The sequence below is a fragment of the Melopsittacus undulatus genome, chromosome 5 (genome assembly GCF_012275295.1).
Source record: "Melopsittacus undulatus isolate bMelUnd1 chromosome 5, bMelUnd1.mat.Z, whole genome shotgun sequence".
NCBI classification, from domain to species: Eukaryota; Metazoa; Chordata; class Aves; order Psittaciformes; family Psittaculidae; genus Melopsittacus; species Melopsittacus undulatus.
Genome location: NC_047531.1, coordinates 12,804,814 through 12,832,097, shown reverse-complemented (window position 1 = coordinate 12,832,097; position 27,284 = coordinate 12,804,814). Strand labels below are relative to the sequence as shown.

Here is a 27,284-nt window from a genome sequence, read left to right as displayed (position 1 = left end):
TCACCTACTTGAAACTAGGTGACTAGGCACAAAAGAATGGAAGATTCACGGAACTAAGAAGAAACCCTGGAAAAAGGGACATACTTCTGTATCCTTGTGGCTAAAGAGCTCCCATGGGAAGGGGAATGCCACGCTCTGGTGTTTGCTTCTATATATACATTTTATATCAAAAGCTATTGCATAATGAGAATAATCTGCAGAACCAAGGCTGTGGCCATCTTTGTATACAACTTCCTAACCATGAAGCAGGGAAGTCGTATTTATTTTTCCTCTTACCCTTCTGTTCCAGTAAACTTACTTTTCTCATCTGGAACAATTTTAAGTGGAAAAACACCATGGGAGTAACTTGAGTCTTTTCAGATTATAGTTCATAAGGCTGCCAGCACCACTGAGTGCAGCATTGAAGACAGCCAGACTGGCCTGGGGTCTGTGCAGCCACAGTACCAGCACAGAGAGGGAAAGATCAGGTGGTATCTGTGTCACCTGTTATGGTTCTGGTATGATACATGCACATCACAGTTTAATAGCAATAAAGTGTGTGCTTGTCCACCAATTGCCCTACCCATCTATACATAATATGCAATCCAAAGCAGTTTTTTGTACAGCAGTCCCAGACTCCCTTCTTAACAGCACCTTGTACATGCACAGAGAACAACTGCTTCATCCATGGTGCAGACAGTAGCTCAGATCCTGCAAGCAGTCACATGAGTGTGGTGCTACAGCTAGGTGAACTGATATTTTAACGTGTGGTTCAGTGTGGATTGCCCCGGAATGGACTCTGTCAGAGATCAATGTGATCAGACAAAAAGCCATTTATTGCAAAGCATTAACTCCTTATATACTATTGCTTACACACACCTGCAGCAATTCGGCATATCATGATTGGGTACTTGTCTTGAAGACCCTCAGTGACTAACATATAATTGGTTAAGCACAGGTGTGAGAACTTGACCTCAAAATCTTGCCAACAGTCCACAGTTCTCATCAGTCAGTGAATTCCAGCTTCTTCTTATCTTGCTTGCTTAAGCTTCCTCGGGCCTCCCACGGCCTTGCTGTATCCCTTGGAGTTATTCAGAGCTCATGTACCAAATATCCATTCTCCTGTGAGAACACTGTCTCCACATCTCCCCCTTTTTAGTTTTACTAAAAGTTTTTTACAATTTGATGTGTCTGCTCTATCACTGCTTGACTTGTATAACATAACAACCCACTACTCTAGGTAGCATTATTTCAGCAAGATTAGTCTGATTTGAAGTCACTTGAACCTTTATAACATGTGGCATACAGGTGGTTTTATACACAAAATCACAACCTCTAATAATAGCTACTTTACAAGCACATATATTCAAGCTGTTACTTTTCAGTTGCCCCCAAGTGATGTTTTGCAATTATTCGTTTTTCTCTTCCTCTATGTCATTTTGCTTAGGGTATTCACAGTCAGCTCCTGTAGCTGATGCATCAAGTTCTTCCACTCATCTGTTCAGCTCATGGTAAGGCTTGACAAACTTTGCAGGCAGCCGCCATGGACCTGTAGGTAGGAGGACACAAATATACCCCCTCTCCCAGGTTATCAGTTCTTGAGTAGACAGGTTAAAGCGATTCCTAAAGCAGAAGCATTCTGATGCAAACGGAATGTGAAGCAGCTGCAGAAATAGACTGCACATTTTTAACAGTCAAAGGGGTTTGCTCCATCATTACACTCCCCCCTTTTTTTTTTGTCACACAAGCAGAATCAAAAGCAATACTTCCTAACCCTTATGGCTCAGACCACATTGTAACATTATAAGGGGGGTTTCCTTGAACCCTTTATATTTGATCAGCTTATCAGTGTCCCAGGAAAGATGAGACCCTTGTGTCCAACCAGCCTGTCTGCATCCCATTGTGGGAACCATACGGGACAGCCCACTGTATCGGAGGGTGATTCGACTAACCTATTCAGGGACCCACGCTGACAGCGTCACTGAATCAAATCCCTTACATGCTGTTGATAGTACACTGGCTGGAAAACAAGCTTGAAGCAATACACAACAAAACTACAGTCACTAATAACAGCTAGAGTGAGTTATCATTACCCATTTTTTTTTCAAAGCTGCTCACCCTGCTTTGCACAGCTAAAACCACTGGCCTATCAGCAGCAGCCTTCTCAGCAGCAGCAACCATAAATACCTGCCGCACTTTTGCATTAACCCTTTCTTGCCTGAAATGTTAAACTGCTACCCGTTAAAAACTTTTACATGAACCCGACAACAAAAAATATAGAGAACACCATCTGCCCTCATCACACACACACACACGTATGCATGGGATCCCACAAGCACACTCCACACAACTACAATATTTGAAACACAAAATCCAGACAATCATTACTCCCGCTACATGGTCCCACATACAGAACGTGGCACAAGGACCCTGTGAAAACTATCAGGAAACCAGCTCCGAGAAGCATCATCGCAGTGCAAGGTGGCAGGCTCAACCTTAGCAGGCATCCCCGCAGAGGCTCTGCCTCCTTCACATCGCATGAGGCTTGGGCTTTTATACTGACCAAAATGCACACGCATTCCAACACAGGTGGCCAGCCTATGTTGGAAGAAGTTGCCAGCAATATCTAGAAAGGTCTCCAAAGGTCGCTAGAAACATGGACATACTTATTTTTACCAACTTCTAGTACATGAGTATCACAGAGAGACTGTATCAAAAGGGGTTGTATATGGGGTCCCAACTCCACGGTCTGACACATTCTGCCCGATACCCCTGATAAGAGCATACAAGAGACCTTCACATCTCGGGTGGGAAGCACACACACCACGGGAAGCCGTGCAATACATCCCCATCCCCCACCCGTCTCGCTTCTCCCTTTACAGCTGCCCATTTATCACAAGGATCTGGGGGATATAAATCAGGCTTCTTTTCCGGATGAATAGGCTCCAGGGCAAAAGCACCATCCAGGTCAGCATTGGCATTATCAGGCGTCAGAATCTCAGGAGCAGCAACAGCAAACTGATGAATGTGCACAGGCTCCTTGTCGGGGTCAACAGGGCATGCTGGTCTCCATTATCTCATTTTTTGACTTTAACGTCTCTAAAACAGTTCTCCAAATGACTAACAAACTTTTCACAGCATCATTGCCTTTCGTGGCTGCATTCCACAGTTTAACTCCTGCCCCATTCCACAGGGATATCTCAGATCCATCAATCTCTGGGTAACGCATCTTCTACCATTTCAACATTAACTTTAAGTCTGTCTCTTTAAGGGTTGCTCCCTTCACCTTAAGAAGGACTGAAAACATCCATAAAACGGAGGCTTCTTCCTTAGCAATTTTTTCCCAAGTCTCAAGATTAAAGGCTTCGCCAACTCCCACAATTAACTCCTTACTCCTGAGCAACAATCTTTTTAGCATAGCTTCATCATAGTTTGTCCCTCTCACAGAGAGGATATGTTGGAAGAGCTTAAGTATTACTTCTTCTTCTTTACTTAACTGTTTTCCCATCCTTAAGCTCCCTTCCAACCGTCCGGCTGCACACTTTATTTACACTGCACAGTGTCTTCCAGGCTCACAAGGCTCCGATCCAACGATTTCACCCCCGAGGCTTCTGCCTCCCGATCTTGGTCCAGCCAGATCGATTCCAGCCGATTTCTTCATGGCCCAGCGATTCACACCCTCTTCCATTTCAATGTGAACTTATAGAGGGTCCCTGTTCAGGCACCATTTGCCCCGGAATGGACTCAGTCAGAGATCAATGTGATCAGACAAAAAGACATTTATTGCAAAGCATTAACACCTTTATACTATTGCTTACACACACCTGCAGCAATTCGGCATATCATGATTGGGTACTTGTCTTGAAGACCCTTAGTGACTAACATATAATTGGTTAAGCACAGGTGTGAGAACTTGACCTCGAACACTTGCCAACAGTCCACAGTTCTCATCAGTCAGTGAATTCCAGCTTCTTCTTATCTTGCTTGCTTAAGCTTCCTCGGGCCTCCCACGGCCTTGCTGTATCCTTTGGAGTTATTCAGAGCTCATGTACCAAATATCCATTCTCCTGTGAGAGCACTGTCTCCACAGTGGATGGACAACTGGGGACTCTGACCTTTCTGTTACGCTTCTTTTGGAAGATGTATCTGGGAGAAGAGTAGGGTAACAATTCAAAATATTCACCAGCTGGTACAGTGAACAGATTACATAAGATTTAATACAGCAATTTATAATATTCCATGCAAATGAGCTGCTACCTTACCAAATGTGTTACTTCTGTATTATGTTCTAAGATCTGATAAGAATAAGGATCAAAGCAGCCTAACTACTTCAGGTAATCAGACTGATATAAGACAAAGATACTAAGCAGTTGCAATAGAAGTCTTACACTGTTTTCTTTTTGTATTTATGGAAGGTGATTTCACAACCATGCAACTACCTGGCAAGCACAGCTTTCTCTGAACATTTCTATATGAGCCTTTCTGAGGCTTTGAGAATTTTTAGTTCTTTGACAAGAGCAAAATATCGAAGGGAAGTAACAGAGATAAAGCAATAAGAAAAAAATGTAGAAAAATTCCAGTTGATTACTTGCAATATTTGTGTCAAAAATCACAGCTAAATGAAAACCAGAAGCATGATGTTTTGTGTCCGTGTCCAATGGCCTTTATTCTTACTATTTTAAGAACTTGCAGTGAATGTTCACTCAAGTTGCAAAATAATTTTTTGGTATTGTTTCTGAAAAGAAGGAAATGTTTTCCCATTTTTGTCTGCCATCTAGTGTTAAGAGGCAGAATACCTGCCTTATGCGTTTACAAAGCTTAAAATACTTGGGACCACAACGCAGCTTTTGCCTATGTCTAGCTATGTTGATGAAAATGGCACACAGCATTTTCCATAAGGCTTTAATTGAAGATGTTATATTTAAGCATTTATCTCAAATACCATTATTAGCAGAATACTACCCTACCCATGTATGTGAGTTTGTCATAGTGCTTTGAAATACCTGGTGTTTTTTAAGTTGAGCCTCTTAGGTGACAGTGCTCTGTTTCCAGGATACTATCCATAATAAAAATGGCAAATCAAAACAAAACCCCTGCCTGTACATACTGAAATTCTAATCATATCACACCTCTGTATCAAATATACAGTGAAAATATATGCAAACCCATTTTCTCAGAATTAATATCTCACCCCTGGAAGCTGTTCTATTCAGGTTTAATTCATCTAAGCTGAAGTCACTGATCTCTGCAACTGGAATAGCAACAAGGAGTAATACTTAATCTTGTAAAGAGTTGCAGAATTACTTTACTTCAGTGTATTTGTGCCAGTTTTTATAGTGGAGTGTAAGAAAATAGAAAATTTTCGTATTTCATGGATTGAGAGAGAGAACCCTAGAAAGACAAATTTTGGAACAACTATTTCTGGTAAATATCCAATTCTGATCAAACTGCCTTGTAACGCATTATGACCCTCTCTCCAAGTAGCAGTCCAAGACAAACATACAAAGGTGAATGTTAGAAATAATGATATTTGTAAGTATAGCATTCATATAAAAGAACACAGTTAACTCACTTGTAGTATGAATATAACAATAGTTTGGCTGTAACATGACAAAAATCATATACCTCAAAGAACTCATTAAAGTAGGAAGACTTACCACAGTTTTTGATTTGCAACTTGATTTACAAAAGCTTGCATCTTACCTGCAAAAGCATGTATGAACATGAGGAAGGCCTTTGATTTTTTTAATCAAGATACAAATCAAGATTTTTTTAATACAAGATAGCACTCACTAAAATCAACCTACTTTCAGTGTTGTCCTAAACTGTAAACTACCATGTTTTAAGAGACCACTCTGATAGAGTTTCAGTGCTTGGTATGCAACCTAATAGAGATCAGCAAAAAAAACCATCAATAATCACAATAAATTCTTGCTTGAAACTTCCCATAGAAAGTATTGAAACAAAAGGACTTTTAAAACAGTTAATATACATCCTATTAAAGTTAAAATTAATATAGCTCAAAATGTGATAAATGGGATCATTTCCATACTATGTGAAAATTATTGTAACTGAGGTTAGCCAGAGTGTGAAATCTGAGGGTGGATTCATCTCGATCTAAAAAGTAGGTGTTTAGTCAAATGGGATGAATCAACTCACCTTTAACTATTAAGTGAACTTACAAAGTTAGCTTAGTTAAAGTGTCTATCTTTCCTTCTTAATGTCATGACTGCAGCAAAGTGAAGGCTAAATTGGCAAAATATTTGAGAAGGTGTGGATGCAGAATTTGTGCCTTGTAATGCATAAATTTATCTTTTTTATCCAGTGTTTTTCAGTTCTTTCAGAGAGTTGTGTGGTTGTTTTGAGAAGCTGATCAATCACGAGCCTCTGAACATGTCAGATCAGCCAGGTCTGTTCATCCTTGGGGAAAGCCGTGCAGCAAGAATGCATGGGGTTCCAATTAGACCTGACATGAAATCCTTGAATCTTTTTTTCAGCAAAGGTATGAATCTACATACCATTATACATATTCCAGCAGCAAGACAAATGCCTGGGCAGACACAGAAGAGAACTTTACAATGAAATTGTGGGAGAAAGTGTGACTGTTTTGTAAGGAGCTAAGTGCAACTAAAAGGGATGAGTTGCCACCTACCTCCAGTACTTATTTGCAAGTCAGAGAGGCAGGATGTGTTCCAGCACCATGAAGCATAACTTAGCCAAACTTCCTCGTCACTGAAGTTGTAGGTCTTGTTTTGCCTAACACTTTGTTGTAATAATGCAAGTCAGCGTGTTTAATGCCATCTCAAACTGTGGCTTCAGATGGGCCACTGCTGCTTACGTCGTCTGGTGAGATCCAATTCAGCTCATGACACTGGCAAGCAAACAACAGTCCTGGGGCTTGCACAAGGGCAGACTCAGCAGGGGAAGCTACTTAAGCAAACACTGCTACCACAGCCTAAACCACATCAGTACAGTGTTGCTCTTGTAACAGTAAGTGGCCTTTACCTGAAGAAATTCATGCAACAATGGGCAGCAAAACCTCCCTGCTTAGCTACATCTGGCACTTAGGGCAGATGCCACTACTATTTGAGCTATTTGGTTTTAAAATGAGCTTAACCATATACAAAGAAGTCCTGTGATAAAGAACAGCACACAAGTCTTAAAAACTGCTCCCAGGAGTAAACCATCACTAGATAACACAACCAGATGTGTCACCTACAGACAGGGCAGGCAGACCATACCTGCAGAACAGGCCACTGTAATCCAGGAAGCACCAACTCTGAAAGCATTTAGGAGGGAACAGAGAATCACCTGGGTGTGAACCACCTGTGCAAAAGGATCCTAGATAATACATGGCTCATGAGCTATTTGAGTAGCTCACTGAGGAAGCGATACCAGAATACTGCCTTTAAGTCTTCCCTTGATACTCTTATTGCATTGTGCTCGTGTGACAAAATTTTGACAGTTCGGGGGTGGGGAGGATGAGATGACGACAGAAGACGGTACAGGCATGGCTTCTGTGTAAAGATACCAGAAGCTGTCTCTATGTTGGAAGGAGCGAGTTCCAACCAGCTCTAAGATTAACTCACTACTGGCCAAAGCCAATCCCAACAGTAACACTGATAGGCTTGGCTTTTATGACAGTGTCCCTAACATAGTTAAGACGAGGAGGAAAAACCACATTGAAAATGCAGCTGTAGAGAAAGTGAGAATACGTGAGGCAAACAGCCCTGCAGACACCCAGGTCAGTGCAGAAGGAGGGCAGGAGGTGCTCCAGGTGCCAGAGCAGAGATTCCCCTGCAGCCCGTGGTGCGGCAGCTGTGCTCCTGCAGCACATGGCAGTCACGGTAGCGGAAACCTCCACCTGCAGCAGATCACAGGCTCGCTGAGGTGATGACAGACCCGCCTCTCCCACTGCGTGCTACTCCGCACGTCGCAGCCCCGCCCCGGCCACCCGCAGCTCGCACGCAGGGGCGGCTCTCTCCACACCCCCATCCCGCCTGACTCCGCCCCGCCTCCTCTCCGCCCCGGCACGTCTCAGCTGCTTCCGGCGTGCCTGCGACGCGCAGGCGCAGTAGTGTGGAGGAGCCCTGTGCGGCTGTTGCGGTTCGGGTCCCGGTGCCCTCCCCACCGGTACCGGCACGGCACAGGCCCTGCCCGTGAGGGCGGCGGGCGGGGGGAGGTGGGAGCTGCCGCTCTGCAGGTACCCGCTGCCACCGCCAGGGTGGGCCGCGTCGTCCTGGGGGGCGCAGTGAGGAGGGGGAGAAGAGGGGGAGCGCGTGCCAGGCACGCGGGGCTCGCGTGCGTTACGTAGGATGGGTGTGGACGCGTGACGTGTGGCGGCGGCGGCGGCGCCGCCTCCGGGCGGGCCGGGGTCGGGCCGGGGTCGGGCCGTGCTGTCCCGGGACTAGGCGCTTGTTTACGCGGCCGCTCTCGGAAAGCTTTTCTGCGAAGTGCCGCAAGGCAGGAACAGGACGCGCTCCCCCTCCCGCGGCGGGGGGCGTCTGCTGCACATATAGCGCTGTGCTCGCCGCCGCGGCCCGGAGTGCTGCGGCGGCTGTGACCCAGGCGGAGGGCTGGCCCGTGTGGTACCGGCACAGCCCAGGGTCGGACATCGCTGAGGAAGGAGTAAGTAACGACGCTGCTGCCCGCGGCCTTGTCGCCTCTGCTGTTACTGTGGTGTCGGCCTGCTCGACCTCCTCCAGCACCAGTCACGGCAGCAGGGGAAGCCTGAGCTTGTTTGTTAGGCAGGCAACGGCCTTGCGCCTGCGGGCTTAGCACACAGCTAGTATATTGTGTGAAACTGATCTGCCCATAGAGTTACGGTTATACACTGCCCTTAACCCTTAAGGTGGAAGCAGAAGGCTCAAGGCATTGGTGTCATTACTCCCACGGGATGAATTCTGTAAAGGGGTGGTAACATAATGACAGTTTCATTTGAAATTTGGTCTCTGCATGTGATAGTTTGCTAAAGAGATAAAAAATTCTCTCTTTATTGGAAAGACTGGCAGGCAATTGCCATATGTCTCTACATACTTAGAACAAGTGTTATGTATTACTCGAAACTGGTTTAAATCTGCCTTTACAGAATAACACATTGAAATTGAAATTCTGGGCTGACATTGCCAAATGACCTGAGCAATAGATACCCTGTGAGATTACTTGATGTGAATGTGTGCCTGTTTTTACTTAAAGAGTAAGTAGGCTGCATCTGCTTTAAGCAACTCTGTGATTTTAGTTTAACTTACTACTGGTTTAGGGTTTCCATTGTTTTCTTTTTCAGATAATATTGTGACACACAAGACTTATTTATTAAAATACCTTTTCTGATATGAAATAGACATGGAATTAAATTTTCTGGAATGAAATAGGCAAACAACATTGGAAAGGTGTAATTATTTATAAGTAATGATAGTTCACTTATTTTTAGATGCATATTTGTTCTTTTTGATTAATCCCAAAAGTCTTTGGTGGAAGCAAAGAAACAAATACTTGTATTTGTATGGACCTGAAGTCTGGTGAAGGATAAATCATGCCATTCACCTGAGAGTTTTTCATACAAACGAGTCTCAGTGTAAATGAGTGTCATTTACATATAGTGCCATAATTTATGGGAAAAGTATCTTGGTGACAAAACCATCTCTGTTGTGGAGATGGTCTTTTGTACTCTATTAATTTATATTTCAAATATCTACAGTTAGAAAAAATAAGCTGTGAATGGGCAGTTTTACAATTTCTTACAGGTATATGTCCTTGAAGACCACAGATAGGAACAAAATACTTTTTAGACAAGTTGCTGGTATATAAAATTATGGGACCTATCACCTATTTTATTTGTGAATATTGATATTTTAATAAGTAGAAAGTATATTGTGTTTGACAAACTTGTTTGTATTATAAATTATGAGATGGTACATAACTTACTACTCTATTTGGAGCTATTGTCTGATTTAGATTCTTATGATATACTTTTGATTTATAGGTACTTATAAGTAAGACCAGTCCTTGGCAACCATTACTCAGTAAAACATTACAGATTTGCATATTATTACATATGTGACCATGATAAACATATTATACCTGTTGCCAGAAATAGAAAGTGCAAGAAAGGAACTATGATCAGCAAAGGAACTATGATCGGCAAAGGAGCTATGAAGCAAAACACTTTGGTATAACAAATACATTTGCAGCCGTGACTTTTTATACTACAGAGTTGCTAAACTTTTGACTTCTTCTTTCAAAGGACTTACAAAAGTGAACAGTCACATGTCACGAATTAAGAGGACCGTAGAATCTGTTTCAAAGGCAGTGTCTGGCGCTCACAGTGAACTGGTTTCAAGGATAGCTCGATTGAAGTCACACTCGGGTACGCTGGGAAAAGCAAAGAAAAATAATGGAGAGGCAAGTCTAGAAAATGATACGGAAGTCACAGATGCCAGAACGCAGGAGGACTGCAACAGAGGCCCAGCTGCAGGGAAATCCAGTTGTGCAAATGGAAACTTGGAGTCTATGTTAATAAGTTCAGGTGGTGCTTACCAAGATACTCTGAAAGATTCAGCATCTGCTAGAAGCAACCTTTTTCATATAAGCTGCTTTTCTACAAGTTTTGGAGAGACTTACAACTTAATAGCTGATCATATCAACTGGTACTTTAGTAGTAATCCTGTTATGGATCAAGAGAGAAAAAGGAATGCTGTATTACAGGACTCTCAGAGTGAAGAGAGGAATAAGCTTCATTCATCAGAAGACACTGCAGTGAGTGAAGAAAGGACGATGGATTCAGCAGCTACTTTAGCTCCTGAAGCAGAGACTCTAGGTGCTGAAAAGCCAAGTACTGCTCTTCCAGTTTCCACTAAAAAAACTATTGCAAACTTTCTTTCACGTCCCAGTAACAGTGTACAAGCTTTTGTGGATAGTTACATTGGTGGGTTTGTTCCCAAGTTAAGATCCGATACAAAGGCACTTTCACAAGAAAAGACTAAACACACAGAACAGGAAGTGTCTGAGAAGGGTGAGGAGGACAAAACAAAAGAGGCTAAGGCTGCAGAAGAGAAGGAAAAGCGTCTGTCTTTTCAGAGAGAAAAGGCAAGCCTTTGTTTAGTGTGTTTTCTTTATGTATTATTGCTATGTGTATTTTACACAAGTGTATATATACACTCTGCATATATGTGTATATATGTGCCTATATATAAACTATATATACACACATATAGTTACATAAATAAGTATATACCTATGGAGATACATATATACATATATAGAAAAATATAGAAAAATTTTGTTGTTTTTATTTGTTGTAGTTATATTTCTTAGACTCCTTCATGGTTCAAATCCGGTGATTTCTGAGTTGTCCTGAAAATACATCTGGGTACATGCTGACACATGTTGTGTTTGGTGTATTGTTGCTGTGAACTACCTTTATTTATTTTTCTATTAATCAAAGAACCAAAAGGTTGCCTGTCTACATTTAAGCAATGCTTTCTTGGAGTCTGTGACAGATCTCTGGTGCAACATGCTGTCCATTACTTCTGAGAAATCTTAAAATAGCAGTTTGGAATTAGTCTTGACAAAGCTTACACATTTCTTAGAGTAGTTCTGTTTTGTTTGTGTAACTTTATCTTTTTTTAGATTATTGCAAGAGTGAGTATTGATAACAGGACTCGAACTTTAGTGCAAGCACTACAAAGATCCTCTAATCGAAGAGTCTGTATCAGCAGGGTTGAAGAACTGACCTATCACCTTCTAGAGTTCCCAGAGAGCAGAGGAGTTGCAATTAAGGTACATATTGTCTTTATGATTAGACGAAAAATAGCTGACAGTCGATTGACACAGAGTAACATGAAACTTTCTTGTGTGTTTTTTGTGGGCTAGCCATGTATTCTATTCTTAGCTATTACAATGTGAATGTCTCTTGCTGTAGCTATTTTTTAGCTGTTTCAAGCAGATTCATATTGCAGACTCTCTGCAGATTAGCTAAAGGCCCTCCAGATTGTAATGTTTAATTTAGAAGCATACAGCACTGTCATGTGGATAGATAGTATAGTTTATTCTAGTGGTAGGCGACAGTCGTACACTGTGTCCTCTGACACAGTTGCCCAGATGGGAGTGTTCAGTACAGTCAATCAGTTGATCTGCATATGCCCAGCAGTTTTTATGCTTATTTGCATGCTTCCTTTAAAGAGGGATGACAGTGGTGGAGTATAAGCATCAAATAAGTTCATGTAATTTAGTCCTACTTATTTTCTTTCCTGCAGTGAAAGGACAGGACGTGGGATGGTAGACTGTTATAGCCATATGAGCCAAATCACAGCATTTGTCAGTCTCATGCCTTTTTCCACAAGATGTAACAGATGTGTGACATGGATTGTGGAATTTCTGGAAGACAGATTTTGGGGAATGGAGTGCAGGCCAGATGAATCATCCAGGCAGGGTACAGATCAGACATCTACATGGATACATGTGAATTGCTATATTATGAAAGAGTACATTCAATACTTCCATTTTGCTTATAATACTCTGTATCTTAGTGACAATAATTATACATTTAAAATTACTGTGAGGAAGAATTTTAATTTTTATTTTGCTTTGATATTGATGTACTTGGAAGGCATTTCCTGTTTTGAAGCAGTGTGATGCTTGTTCATCAAAATCTGTGCCTTTAGCTGTACTTGGTGTGCTCCATACTTGAGTTTATATTTGGTCAATGTGACACTCAAGTCAGTAAAACTAAACTGCTGGTAAATGCAGCTTTTCTAGAGATCTGAAAGATTTGCTTTTTGCCTTGATTATTCAGTTCTGATAGGGAGGTAGTTTAGCAGTGAGGCATGTACGATGTAATATTGAAATTCTTTCTTTCCCTTGCTAGAGAGATGGATAAATACAGGTTTAAAGAAGTTTTCCTCTGAGCTTCACTAATATTTCAACTTTTATACTGAAATGCCAAACAAGTAAATTTAAGCATGGATTCTTTTGGTATAAATGCAGTTAGAATGAAATGTCTTTGTATTTATCAATAGGAAAAAATAATCCCATGCCTACTGAGACTAAGACAGGCAAATGACGAAAGTCTTCAGGCTGCTGTTAGAGAGACTTTAGCTATAATTGGATATACAGACCCTGTGAAAGGCTGGGGTATTCGAATCCTCACTATTGATGGAGGAGGAACAAGGTAAAACCTCTCTATTATATACTTGTAGTCTTTTTTGTACCATAACTGGAAATAAAATTGAAGTTTCCCTTTAAGTTTGGTGCCCAAAGATGCCATTTATGATTTACAGTTCTGTTTACATTTGACTGTTCAAGTGATGGGTATTATTTTTGTTTACATTTGTGCTTAAATTTCCATGCATTAATAGTTCTGTGACATTGAAATGACTTGCCTTTTTAAAGCTGACTGTACAATTAAGTGCTTGTATTGGCTCTTTCTTCTTTTGGAAGTAAATGGTTATTTGAGTTAGTCTATTTACAAATCTAATCTCAGAAATACAAAATCTAGTGCGAAATGCTAGAAGTAGTTTATACTCTTTGTGATCATGTAGTCTTGTACTTTTCTGGAGGGTGTCTGCCTTAGCAGGGCTGGTCTTGTATGAAAGAATGAATAGACTTGTGATGAAAGCTATTCTATTCATGCTATTCTATTCATGCTATCCATTTCTTTTTCTTCAATTTATGCACCACATGTCCTTAGTTATGTGTGCTCTAGTTCTGCAGGAATTTATGCACCTGCCAACAATTTTTTAAGAGTAGTAGCAGAAGCCTGTTCATTAAATATTAAGTCTGAGGTTTTCTAAAAGCTGTGTTTGTTTTCAGGCACATTTGAAGAAATCTTGTCAAATATTTCCTGATTCACAAATATAGATTGGTAGAAAGCAAAGTAAAAAGTCATTGCAGAAACAACTGCACAAGCTTTTTTTTCCCCATAGTATTTATTTCATCAGAATCAGTTGTCTTCAGTAAGGTGTAAGTGTATGTCACAACTTTTGGAAACACAGATGTTGAAGTTTATGGTAAACCATAAAGAGATTACAAAGTAGGAAGAAGGATGCTTCACAGATAATGTATGATGCCTATATATATAAAAATACAGTATTTTAATTTTTCTGTTAGATTTACAGGGAGTGACATAGAACACTTTATCTTTAGAAAGCAATACCTACATCTGTAATGCTAAATGAAACAAGTCCAGACAGTGAGCCCGAGTACCAGCTGTTATGCTGCTTAATTGGTCATGTTCAGCTGGTTATAGTTTTGGACTGGGTTAACAACAGCTCTTCAGTGCAAGGCAAGACAGATTTGGAGGCAGCATGCAGGTGGTGCCATTCTGAGCAGAATGTGTTGGTAAGATGGATACTTGGTTTGGTGCTCCTTTTGCCATATGTAGTTTTCTAGCTCTAGCTCAGCAGATTTAGCACCTCTGCATGCCAGATACTGTTTCGTGCTACAGAAGCACAGTCTGGTGCTCTGGAATGCATCTCTCCCATGGTTACAGGTGCATAGAGTTGAGGCAAGAAAAACTACAGGCAGAAAACACTATGCCCCAAGGAGCTTTATATAGCCCTGTTAAGACTGAACTTTTAAGTGCTGTGTAGTGTGGATGCAGCTAAAATCTGTCCTGAGTCTCCATCCACAGATGATCATTCGTGAGCCTTGTCTACAAAACTGTATGGCAACAAAACAATATGGCTGTAGCTGCTGAGTGCTAACTTTGTTATGCCTGAGTATGTAAATTGTATTTATTTTTCATCATTCCATTTTAATTTTGCTACTCCTTCATTCCCTGAAATATTCAGGGTTCTTACCATTGCAATTACTCAGTCATAACTGGAACAATTAAGCAAAGATGGGTTTAATCAGTGCTATGTAAGATAAAACTTATTTATCTTAAAACTTACTATTATATGTGAAGGGGATTTTTGTGTTTCAGGGGTTTAGTTGCACTTCAGACTCTACGGAAACTCGAAGAACTAACTGGAAAGCCGGTTCATCAACTTTTTGACTACATCTGTGGTGTAAGCACAGGTAATTGTTGAGTCACATTTTGGAATGTTGCTATCAATATAGTAAAATAACGTCTGAGAATAAATGTAGATTTTGCAGAACTTGCCAGTTTCTGACTTTGAGTATAAGCTGGGAAAGTACAGGTGTGATTTCTAAAGTTCTTCTTTTCTGAGTAAGAACTTTGGGTGATATGTGATACATTTGCCCTCTTTTCAATGAGTGTGAAACCTTCTGTTTTGCACTCAGATAGAAACATCTTCGGTGTTTATGGGGCTTTACTGGCAACAAAGGTAATGTGCCTCAGGGACTGATACTGGGCCAGTGATGTTTCCTACCTTTATTAATGGCCTGCACAGTGGGACAGAGTGTGCCTGTAGCAAGATCTTGGGTGATGTGAAAAGTGGTTAGTACAGTGGTGCCATCTCTTCAGATTGGCCTGTACAGGCTAGAGAAAAGGCTTGACAGGAACTACCTGAGGTTCAATAAAGCCAGGTTCAAAGTCCTCCATCTGAGGTGACATTTGTGTGACTAGAAATCAGTTTTGTAGAAAAAGGCCAGGTTTTGTTGGAACAAGGAAAACGGGAGTCATCAGTGTACTCCTGCAGCAAAGAAAGCTGACTACATACCAGCTTGTATGCACAAGAACATATCCAGCAGATTGAGTCTTTGGCTACTGTATGTGTAGTTACAGGCTCCTCAGTAAACTCTTAATCTGTTGGGTGTGTTCTTGTAAATACTGAGTCTAGCAGAGGGCCAAGTAGATGGTCGGGGGATTCACTGGAGGTCATGACACAGAGGGAGAGAGTGTAAAAATTGGGTTTATTCAGCCTTCAGAAGGCTAAGGTGGGACCTTACTGCTGTTTCAACTAATGGGAAAATGCAGGGAAGATGGACCTAGATTCTTCCTGAGGTTCACAGTAGTTGAAAAGCCATCAAGCAAGTTGGAACATGGGAAATTACAGTTAGGTATAAGGTATCATGCTTTCCTTCTAAGGATGGTCAGACACTGGAAGGAGTTGTCTGTGCAGGCTGTGGAATCTCCATCCCTGTAGACAGTCAAAACATGGTGGAATGAGTCCTGAGTAATCTGTTCTAATTGAACCTATTTGAACAGAAGGCTGGACTAGATGATCTCTAGAGGTCCCTCCCAGGCTTAATTACTCTTGTGACTCAATAGCAAGTTACTCCTACCTAGGAAGTAAGAAACTCTAAAGCAGAAGTTTCTTTTCAAAAGATAGACCTGTCTTTTAGAAATGATCCTAGACCAGTAGCAGCATAATGCTGACTTTTAACTGAAGAGGAATACTGTAGTTCAGTAGCTCATTTTTCTCTAGAAACCCACACTATTCTTTTTTTTTTCCCCACTATACTTAATCTTCCATACAATTTAATTCAAAAAGTAACATTAAATGCAAATCACCATGAGTAGATACAATGTTTGTGTTCCCAGAGATTTGCTTAATAGGCTCAAAATAGTAGAGAAGATGGGAATGTGTAGGTCTATTAGGCATAATTTGTTTGTAGGCACTATATAGTTCTGCATTTTTAAAAACTCTTTGAGGGGAAAAAGAAGTTAATTTGGCAGTAAGTGCTTCCTTGGAAGATATTTTACAACAAAACACTTCCCTAATGTCTCCTTCAGTCATAATACATTTGTTCTTTGACGTTGGGGCCTGGTATTTTTAATCTGATCCCACTACTCTGATTAAAACTAACTTTATTCTTAATTCTTCACCAGATTTGGGGTTTTGTAACTCCTAGTAAGTACATAATGTGTTCTTTTAAGCTTTGTTTACACTATCAAGCTTTTGTGTGCAGTAGTCCAGCTTGCACTAACAGGTGACAGGGCATAGGTGGAAGATGTTGTTGTATCTGTCAGCATGTGCTAGCAGTGTACTTCATTTCGGTTTGTGTTGGTGGTACACATGCCGATAGGTTTTGCAGAAGCTTGCAGCTGGATGCTGTCTCCCAGTATATCAAAGTTACTTCTGAATAGTGGTGCATTTGTAATTCAGTCACAGGAAGCAGTTTATGACATCAAGAGTACATGATGAGGCAAAATGCTTTTCATATGTGCTGGCCTGCTCAAATAATTTATGCTTTCTTTTTCCCCCCTGAATTTCTATATTGAGCTAATAATTAGTTGCATTCAGATGCATCATCTGAGGGATCTGATCATTGACATACTGTCATTAAAGGTTCTTGAATCGTATTGTTTCCAGCGCATTTTATTATAAACATGACTGAATTGTACTGTGGATGTATACACATGCACAATTTTTGATGTGTAAATTTTGCATTTTTTGTCCCAAAATATTCCTCCCAAGTTAAGAAGTGTGGGGCTAGTGCCCTTATGAATCTTTCCAGCCTTCAGTGATTTACCAGTGATGACCCTCCTTAAAGCTGGCATCCGTCTGTGTTGATGATTTTGTTTTGCCCATGATGTCCTTCCAGTTTTGAAATGCATTTTGAAAACCTTTCTGATTAGAAGAAGCATTTTTGTTTTTCAGAACTCGTGAGTAAGTCAAGACATGGTATTATGGAGCTGGAAGCATCCTTAGGAGGTTATTTCATTTCCCAAGGGAAGGATCAGTGGTGTGAGTTTCACTACTGACAGCTTTGTAAGATTCTGAATCCTGTCAGACCACTTCAGAAAATCAGTGCTTGTGCTCTGCCATCTTTACAATTGGGAAAAAAAAAATCCAAATGTCTAATGTGAATCTTCCTGTTGCAGTTCAAGTTTGTTTCCTCTTGTCCTGACTCCCTAGGAACATAGATAACAGATTCTTCTCTTTGCAGCTGCCTTCTGTGCATTTAAAGGCTTTTCTCATAGCCTGAGTGACCAGGCTTTCTTTACACACCAATTTCCTCTACTTTTGCTTCTTTTTTTTTTTTTTTAATTTTGAGGACTTTTCTTGTGTGATTTTAATTTTTTATTTTCCATTGGTCCACATCTTTTTTTTTTTTTTTTTTTTTTTAAAAAAAGTGTCCCTGAGGTCTAGATGTAGCACTTCAGCTGAGATCTTACTGTAGTACTGAATGAGGACTTTCATCTTTCAGGTGTCTTATTAGCCAGCAGCATTCCCATGTTATTCAACATGTGTTCCTTAGCCTTGCAGGTTTTATTGAGGTATTTTATCCCACTGAAGTGTTGACTGTCAAGGCTGAGATGGTGGCTGGAGTGCAGGAGTCCATGATACAGAGCAGGATATGATGGAAGTGTCAGACATTTCTCACTGGACTATCTGGTAGAGCCTGCGCTATATTTTGACTTTGACCTTGCTGCCCTGTGGGTGTCTGGTTACAGTTCAGCAGTTTTCAGCCAAGCCCTTTAATGCGTAATCCTGACTCTGATAGTATCCACTGCCATTTGGGTGCTGTCTACAGTTTTGGGTTCTGTTTTTCAGGAGGTGAAGTGAAAATGAGTTTGTATGTGTTATGAATTTTGGCTTTTTGTGCTTGAAACTGTTCACCAAAATAGCAAGTGTGTGATGCAGTAGAATTAGTGCTGGAGAATTGAAAGAAGGTAGCAGAGACTTTGCATAACTTGGGAAAACTGTTTCTCTGCTGTTAGCTGTTTACCATGTGTTGAAAACAGGCATTTGGTAATTTGACAGTTGGGCAAGTGTCTCTTGATGAAACAGGTCAGGTTGGCCCAGGTTATATTAAACATGTGTGATACATGTAAATGGCATAAAATAAATTGAGACCATCAATCCTTGACACTCAGCTACCATGGTGGTGGAGTTTGTGAGAAGCTTGGAAATCATGTTTTGTTTAAAACCAATTGTAACTACCTTTTATGTAGTTTATGCTTTACTCTATTTCAAGAATTTATTCGTTTTAAAATTGTCTTCAAACCTATTGCATTCATGTCCAAATTGAAAAAATGACATGTCCTAATTATTCCTAATAATTCCATCTTCTCACAATATTGCACAACTCGATAATAAATACCAGTCTTTTCAATGGTATCCTGCATCCAGACTTTTTGGATACCGTTGTTTTGTTCCTACAGGAGTAGGTCATCATTTTTTAGGCACACACTAGATGGCAGTGTGTATGAATGACTAGTTAAAAATAGTTGCAACTAAATGTTTTCCAAACTAGACTTTACAGAATTTTCCTAGATTTTTTTCTTTCTTGAAAGAATCAGAGTTTGCCTGATAGGAAATAATGCTTCAGGTATGTTTTTAATACCACACCGTAGATTTCTCTTACTCATTTCTCTTTCCAAGTAAAGCAGTGGGCTTAATTTGCTTTCTGCCATATGCTTTTTTTTAGGGATGAAAACCGCAGAATGAACTAATGCCATTTTTCAACTTCTCATAATTTTGTTCTGGTGTGTAGACTCTTCCTATCTTGTATATGTTCTTTTAAAGCATAGTTTAGGATCTCTGAACAGAAATTTAATGATACAAATGTCAATTGGTCTTCTCTTTTCAAGATAGAGGTACTGCTGACTAATAAACAACATGAAATGGTAATATATCTTTATAATCTTACTCCAGGCTATATTTTACATTTCAAAATACTTCTTTTTCAGGAGCTATATTAGCTTTTATGTTGGGATTGTTCCATATCCCTCTGGATGACTGCGAAGAACTATATCGCAAGTTAGGATCAGATGTTTTTAAGCAGAATGTCATTGTTGGAACAGTCAAAATGGGTTGGAGCCACGCCTTTTATGACAGTGATATATGGGAAAAAATACTCAAGTAAGTAAAAACTGATTATGTGACAAATAATTAGTATAATATCTGAGAACCCTCAGCTTTGTTGTTGTTTCACTGGTAAGCAAATACTTTAAAAAAAGTAGAAGGGGTTAGCGTATACTCTTATTTGTTTGAAATAACTGTTGTCATATTTGCCAAAACAGTGAAAGTCTTTAATGCAATGATTTCTGTTTGTGGGGAATAAAGTAAGCTTCGATGCACTCATTTCTGATTATATTCCTGTATGCCTGCCAGCTCTGCTTGATCTGACTCATTACAGATCTGCTACAAATTTTACTGTCCACCTGCTGTGTCTTTTTTCCTATAGGAGACATAGTGAGAAATTAAATAATCTGCTGTAGTAGGGATTTTTCATCTTAGCTGCTACATTGAGGGGTTTTGCCCATTGCCCCTTTATTTGAAAAGGGAAATTTAAGGATTACGATCAAAAAATACTGTATCAGAGTCACCAATGGAATGGTATTTGTTCATAGATGTTTATACAAATGCATTCAGGAAAAGTCACTGAAAAAAAATTGTATTACAAGTTTTACTAGTTTAGTTTTATTCATCTGTATTTGGGGTCGTAGTAGTACGGCTGATGTTGTAGTTTCCCTAACAGTGTAAGCTGGCACTGCTACTGAAGAGCTGAAACATCTTTCTCTTAGAGGAAATGTAAGATGCAAATTCTTTCGATAAGTCATGGCAAGTTCCTCTGGGAACCTGATTAATGTATTTATGGCATTGGAAGAGTGTTTTTCTGGACATTGTATTGGTAACAAATGTGCTACCTGCGTTTTAAGCATCGCACTCAGCTGAAGTGGAGAGGCTTCCAAGCACCATTTCTCTGTGCCTTGGCAGATTTTTGGGAATGAACATGTTTATCAAACTAATATAATGAGTTTTCCTTCTCAGATGCCTGGAGTTCCCTCTTTTTTTTTTTTTAGAAACAAGATTTTTCTCTGCCTTCCTTCTTCTCCTTCCCTGCCCAACTCAAAACAACACTGTCAAAATCAAAATTACCTCATGTGGAAGTACATTACATACCTTTAATTAAAATGCTGTTATTCTTTACAGCTACATGTAACACATGAAGGAAGTAAAGCAGTCTGCTCTTGTGCAATGGACAGAAGTCAGGCAGTTATTATATTGTGCATAGATTAAATTAATGAAATGACATTTTGTTGACCTAATTCTGCACTGATGAAGGGAGATGCTATGCCTCCGCAACATTTTATTGAAACAGTAGGGATTCCTGCAGGCTTCCCTGTGGTTTGGAAGCCTAGAACTAAGAAGTGTTATATACCATCTCCTTATGACAATGAGAAGGTCAGTCTAACTTTTAATCACTGTGTGGGGAAAACTGATTTATGTTTTGTTTTAGATTTTAAAGCCTTGCTTGTGGTGGGTGGATTTTTGTTGTTTAAATGGTGGTAGACTTGTCAACTTTGCTTGAAACAGGGTATCTGTTTACAGGCATGCAGTATGTATTTAACCTTACCACAATATTGATGGTATTATTTTCTGTCAGAAAGTATTCTTGCTGAAAGTAATTAAGTTAATGTTGCTTTAGGCTAATGTTGCATGTATTCAGGAAATGACATCTGAAAAGGCATTTCTCAGTTTTAACTCTATGTATTTAACTCCTTATATATTCCTTGAAATGCAATTTCAGAGCCAGTTTTTAACATCTACTTTTATTACTTCATGCAGAAAGCTATACTTACTGTATGTACATCAGTCTGTGTAATGCTATATTGAATTACATTTCTGAGAAGAGCCTGGCTTACAGTTCCAAGTTGTCAGTTTTCTTTAGACTGTAGTTCATGTACCCAATTTTCTTCTTTCACACTGTCTTGAGAAACTACTAGAAAAATTTGGTAAGCAGCTAGAGGGTTTCACAAGTTAACTCAAATCCCATACTGGGAATTTGCAATCTTGAGAAGCAATCAAGCACTATATAGAGGGTAGAATAAAAGTTACATGTTCTCCATCCTTGGGAAAATGGATAATGCCTGTGTTTGGGATTACAAGAATAATGCTTAAAACCAGTATTTGTTATGCAAATTGAAGTGAAAATTGAGACCGCTCTCCAGCGGCTAGACAGGCAACACTTTTTCTGTAAGAGTTAGTCTCTCCAGACACACTTAACAGATTTTGCAGCATTATCAGCAAGATATTTTGTATCCTTATGGAGCATGTAATACATCTCCTGTGTAGGTTTGGCAAAGATGTGGTAGTTTCCTCAAAACTTTTGTTGCTGTTAGAAGGGGGTAAAAGTTACAATATTACTTTTGGTATTGAATGGGTTTTCTCCAGATTATTTGATTGTATCCTGGCTGTAGCACATTGGAATGTTTCTTTGACCATATGGCTGGCAATATGTTCTTCACAGCATTTTTGAAATAAGTGTTGCAATATTAATGACTTGAAGCAATGAAAGAGCAACATATGTAAAGGAGACTTGTTTCAGTAGGTCATGTCTAGAGGACATAAGTCACAGCCAGACACAAACAAAGCAGATTAATGGAAAAATAGGATGGCAAGTGAAAGTATGTGTGAAGTAATAACCTGTGATGGGAAAAAAGTAAAATGCTTACAGGATTTAAACTAACTCTAATATGAAAAGTAATTCGGGTGTTGTCATGAATGGTTTAATGAAACGCTTGTGTGCTCATGATCAAACAAGATGATTCAGTATATGACAGTTGTTATTCAAAATACATAAAGTATTATAATACCTTAATACAGTTTTAGTTTCATTAAGAATACTATTTATGGTTCCAGTTACCCCATTTTAGAGAACATCATTATCACAAGATTGATAAAAAGTAGCCAGTGAAAGAAAAGCAACAAAAGGTTTTGGAATCTTTACAAAGAGCAAACAAGTTAAAGCAGTAATTTGAGTTAGTAGAATATCTTGAGACTTACTGTTCTCACCTCTTTCAAGAAGAAGGGTCTGTTCCACAAAAGTAAAATGAGGAGACTTTCTCTTTTAACACATTATGTGAATAAACTGTGGAATAAATTGTGTTGTGACTTTGATAAAGAAAATAATTGAACAGTGAGGATTGACAAAGACAATTATATAATAAGCAATTACAGTATTAATGCTAGCAATAAAACTAAAATAAATTTGGAGGTGATTCTTTAGACCTTACAATGTAAAGTTGCATAGTAGTTTAAAAGCTTTCTCGTACCTACTCTGAAGCATTCATTCCTGGCCTTCCTATGAAACAAGATGGAAGAAAAATAGTTCAGTTGGACACTTCCTATAATTAAGCAGTGGATATTACTTACGCAGTTTTTTAATCTTTGCACTCAGGGTTTGGGAAAAAAATGTCTAATACAGATATTTGGGAAGAAGTAGATGAAAGCAATGCAAATCAGTAGATGCGTTTCATATCTCACCTCTGTCAATCTCATCTTTTATTTCTGTATATTCCTCCTTCATGGTTCTGTGTGCTTTCATCTCCTTCTGTACTCAATTAGTGGGTGCAGATGGCACTCCTCCCCTTCTGGTTGGTAACTGAGACTGGAATTCAAGCATTTGTTGGGGGGGGGGGAAAGTAAGTCATAGCTACTGATGTAAAAATTGTGTCAGCAGCAGTCTTTGATCACAGCACTAGAAGCTGTCTCCCTCCCTCCCTCTCAAGATGCATATACAGCCATTTTTCAAGCCCAGATACCCACCAGTGGAACAGTAAATTGTCCTGCTTCCAAATACAGTTTACTGTCTGCATTGAGGACTGCTGGTGTGGTAGCATTTTAAGCTCTTTGATCTTCTGACCTGACTGTGTTGATAAAGGTCTTATTGGTAACAGTGGAAGCAGTGCTACCTACTTTCACAGTAGTGCAAGCTATAAATGGATGATCTAACCACAGCACATGATATCACTGTGCTTAAAATGTGTGGCAATACTGAAAACTGTCTTTGCAGAATAAGGTTAAGGCACCACCTGTGTTTGAGTGAGCTATGTTCAAGGGGAGGAAGGAAACTTGCTGATTTAAAAGGAAGTCTGTTTGGAATAGTTATGGATGAGCACCCATTCTGTAGAGTTTTATACTTTTACTGTACCAAATGAAGATGAAATAGATGCTGATATGAGATTATTGATGAGTATGCTATCTTCCTGCCTCCTTCAGTGTGCAAGAGAGCTATCTTCTACTTAACACTTAGAACACTGACCCTAATGCTAATGTGGTGATAAATTACAAAGCTGAATGCTCATGTCATTTCGCAGTCAGATTTATACAAATGTATGCATATTAAAAAAATCCAGCTTAAAAAGGAATATTAAATGCATATTGAATTCCTGTTATGGAAGATTACATGTAGATGTTTTAACTTCTAAATCATGTAGAATGGTATTTTTCCTTAGCTTTGGTTTCCATAACAGTTCAGGAGAGTAGTTTTTGTTACTATAAAATACCATAATAAGGAGATAGTGATTTTTTTTTCTATTTTTTTAAATGTAACAAAGTATTTAATTTTCCTCTCACAAAGGAGTTGATAATCCTGATGGTTTATACTTAAGTATGTAAATTAACTGAATCAAGGCCTCAGACACTCTTGCAACATTTCCATTGCCTTGGAAGGTTTGGAATGTCGATCCATTGAAGTCAACTGGAGAAATCTGATTATTAAAGTAAAATCCAAGCACTGCTGCTTTAAATGCAAAGTTCTCAGAATTAAGGATGGTAAAAATCCATGTCTTTTGTTCATGCTAAACTGATACAGCATTTTCTCCTTTTTTTTTCCACTTGTAGAGAAAGAATGGGGTCAAATCTCCTGATTGAAACTGCAAGAAATTCCAAATGTCCAAAGGTAAGTACATACTAACTATGTAGTAGCTACACAGTAGTAAATACCATGTATTCCAGAAGTACTTTTGAGAGTTCTGAGTAAAAGTACTGTGCCCAGAAGAACATTGGATAGACAGCTTGAGTGTTGATATGCTCTCCAAGCTTCGGTATGAGATAACCCTTGCTCTTAAAGGATAAAAAATCATTAGGTTCTTAAACTCCTGAGCAGTTTCTCATAGTTTTAGTTAATACTTTAGGTTAGAATATGTTTCAGAGATTTTTTTTTAAAGGGTTGTAAGCAGAGAAATACTAGGTCAGCTTCTTGAGGTTGTGCAAAGTTTGGGAGTTTGTTAATAGAAGAGAATTCTAGTATCTGGAGATCCTGTCATGTCAGCTGTGATCTGTATTATTGTTTAATGAGAGAACAGGGTTTCTCCTCACTTTAGGAGGATTACCAGGTTTCCTCCAGTCACATTTGTAGGCCCGAGATCTTTACTCTTCCTGTAAGATATAAAGGGCACCAAATTAATTGGAGGGGTGTTATATCCAGCAGCAGCACGAGAGTGAAAGATGAGAAAGGAAGGTTATTTTATTCTTGGTGAAGGATAGGATGTGAAGAAAGAAGAGAAATATAATAGCCCATATTTCAGAACAATCTGTAATTAACAGGTGTTTTGGTGTCATAGCACTATATTCAATGCTTTACTGTTAAATGGAAGATATTCACATTTTTCTAAACATAGAAACATGTGCTTGACTGACTGCGTTCCTAGTCCATGTCTAAAACAAGGACATGAAAAGGCTGGAGTGGTATGTTGCTTTCTGGGAGAGAAGCTATCCTACATTGACTTGAAAGTTATCTTTGAACTGGGATCTTTGGCTTCTTTCCATGTTCTTCAGTAATAAAATGTGAATATAAATAGACCTGAAACTAGCTATTCCCAGTAATTGCTTTGTTTTGCTGGCAGTGATGGCACTCTTTACAAGGCACAGCAAAATCAAAATCAAACATGCAGTTGTATGCTCTGCTGCTGTTAAATTCACAGATTCTTCCAGAAGGTGCTCAGCACTTTGCAACTTAGACTGCATCAAAATATATATGGATATTGCCAAAAATAACGCATCAGTTTGATAAGTTTTTTATTAAATTTTCCAAAGGCTTTTTTTTTCTTAGTGCTTTTAGTAGTGCTTAGAAGCCAACCTTCCTTTTTACCAAAACTGGAAACTTTTCCTCCATCAAATGATGCAGTATGAATCACGCACGTGTTTTGCTTCTGCATTATCAAATAGAAGGTATACTTTCATTTTCTATAAGGATGGGCTTACTGTGAATTAAAGGATACAACTTACATAGCTGAAGAATGGAAATTAATGCAGTGATATCACAGTGTCAGCTCCTAGTGCTGTTGAGAAATGTTTCACAAATACACCCTATTACTAAAACAGTAAACAAAATAGAACTGAACACCCACTTGGCTGCTGAAGAGTATTGTTCTGGCAGTGCCGGCTAGGCTGGGTTCATCACCACTAAAAGGTCTTGCACATTCTAACACTCACTACAGCTGTAGGTACTCTCACCTCACATGATACATCCGTAAAATGTCATTTCATTGCAGTCATGTGTTTAGATTTATGGAAGTAGATTTTTGTCTTTTCTCTTAAATTTAATTATAGGACTTTTGCTAATTACATTTCAGTGTCCCTACAAAAAACCTTGAAAGATTTATACTGGATTCTTTGCGGATTTTGTCTCTAGGAGAGATTCCTCCTGCAGTCCATTAAATCAGTTTGAAATACTGAGTTATTTTCTTAGAGGAAGAAACTGGTTGACATTTCTAACATTTGTATTTAATGACATTTTTGCTTTGCTAGTTACAGACTAGTAAAACTAGTAGAGTTTTCATAAAGGCAAAACATTTTCAAATTGTATAGACTGCACCAGCTTTTTGTTTAAATATCAATGGATAGGTAGTGGTATAAACAGAAAAGCCAGTGGAAACAATCAATTTCAGATTGAAAAGAGCATTTTCTTTAGGGAGGTTTTTTGTTAAGTTTTCTGTATGTTTTTTTTTTTAATTTCACATCTTAAAATTTAGGTAGGCATTATAAAAATAAATAAATAATAGACTGAGTAGGATTCCTGAGACACATTTAATGTATAAATTGAATTTCATATTATGGAAAGCTGTCATCCTCATTATTATTAACATAAATATTTTTGTTCTTCCTAATTCACTAGGTATCTGCTGTAAGCACCATTGTAAACAGAGGAACACCACTAAAAGCATTTGTTTTTAGAAACTACAACCACTTTCCTGGTGTTAAGTCTCATTATATGGGAGGCTGTCAGTATAAACTGTGGCAGGCCATTAGAGCATCATCTGCTGCACCGGGTTACTTTCAAGAATATGCTTTGGGCAACTATCTTCATCAGGTAAGTTGAAATCTTCTTCAGTAAATTTTCCAATATTAAAGCTGAGAAAAAAAGTTGTCTGAATTTCTGAATCAGCACTTAGCAAGTAAATTGGTAGCAGAAAGGAAATCTAGGAAGCATAGGGTTAAGAAAGGAAATTTTTATCTTGTGTAGCCCTTACAGAACTAGGAATGTTATAGGCTTCAAAGTCTTAGTCTTCTTGATACAAACTTAAGCTCTTCTACTGTTCCTTTCTTCTTTGCCTGGAAGGAAACCTTATACGAGTTGTAAATTGCCTTTGACTTCCTGCTTACAACTGGTATTTCATTGAGCATTATTTCACTAAACAGATGGTGTGACTTAAAATCTAACAA

At 39.1% G+C, this 27,284-nt stretch overlaps 1 protein-coding gene across 4 annotated transcripts in view; it reads left to right on the top strand.

Moving 5' to 3' along the window:
- The first annotated feature begins 8,045 nt into the window (after positions 1-8,045).
- The window catches only part of PNPLA8 (patatin like phospholipase domain containing 8), a 38,091-nt gene continuing 18,852 nt past the window's right edge, over positions 8,046-27,284 (top strand). Inside the window, exons 1-8 of one of the 4 annotated variants that reach the window (XM_034062969.1) lie at positions 8,046-8,182; positions 10,223-11,064; positions 11,608-11,757; positions 12,996-13,147; positions 14,903-14,997; positions 19,523-19,694; positions 24,462-24,519; positions 26,737-26,931. In XM_034062969.1, coding sequence (XP_033918860.1) covers positions 10,246-11,064; positions 11,608-11,757; positions 12,996-13,147; positions 14,903-14,997; positions 19,523-19,694; positions 24,462-24,519; positions 26,737-26,931 — 1,641 coding nt within the window. In that variant the 5' untranslated portion in view covers positions 8,046-8,182; positions 10,223-10,245. Of the gene's footprint in view, positions 8,183-8,337; positions 8,608-9,961; positions 11,065-11,607; positions 11,758-12,995; positions 13,148-14,902; positions 14,998-19,522; positions 19,695-24,461; positions 24,520-26,736; positions 26,932-27,284 lie in introns of those variants that run through there. The other 3 variants (XM_034062968.1, XM_034062967.1, XM_034062966.1) reach the window with 3 other exon arrangements.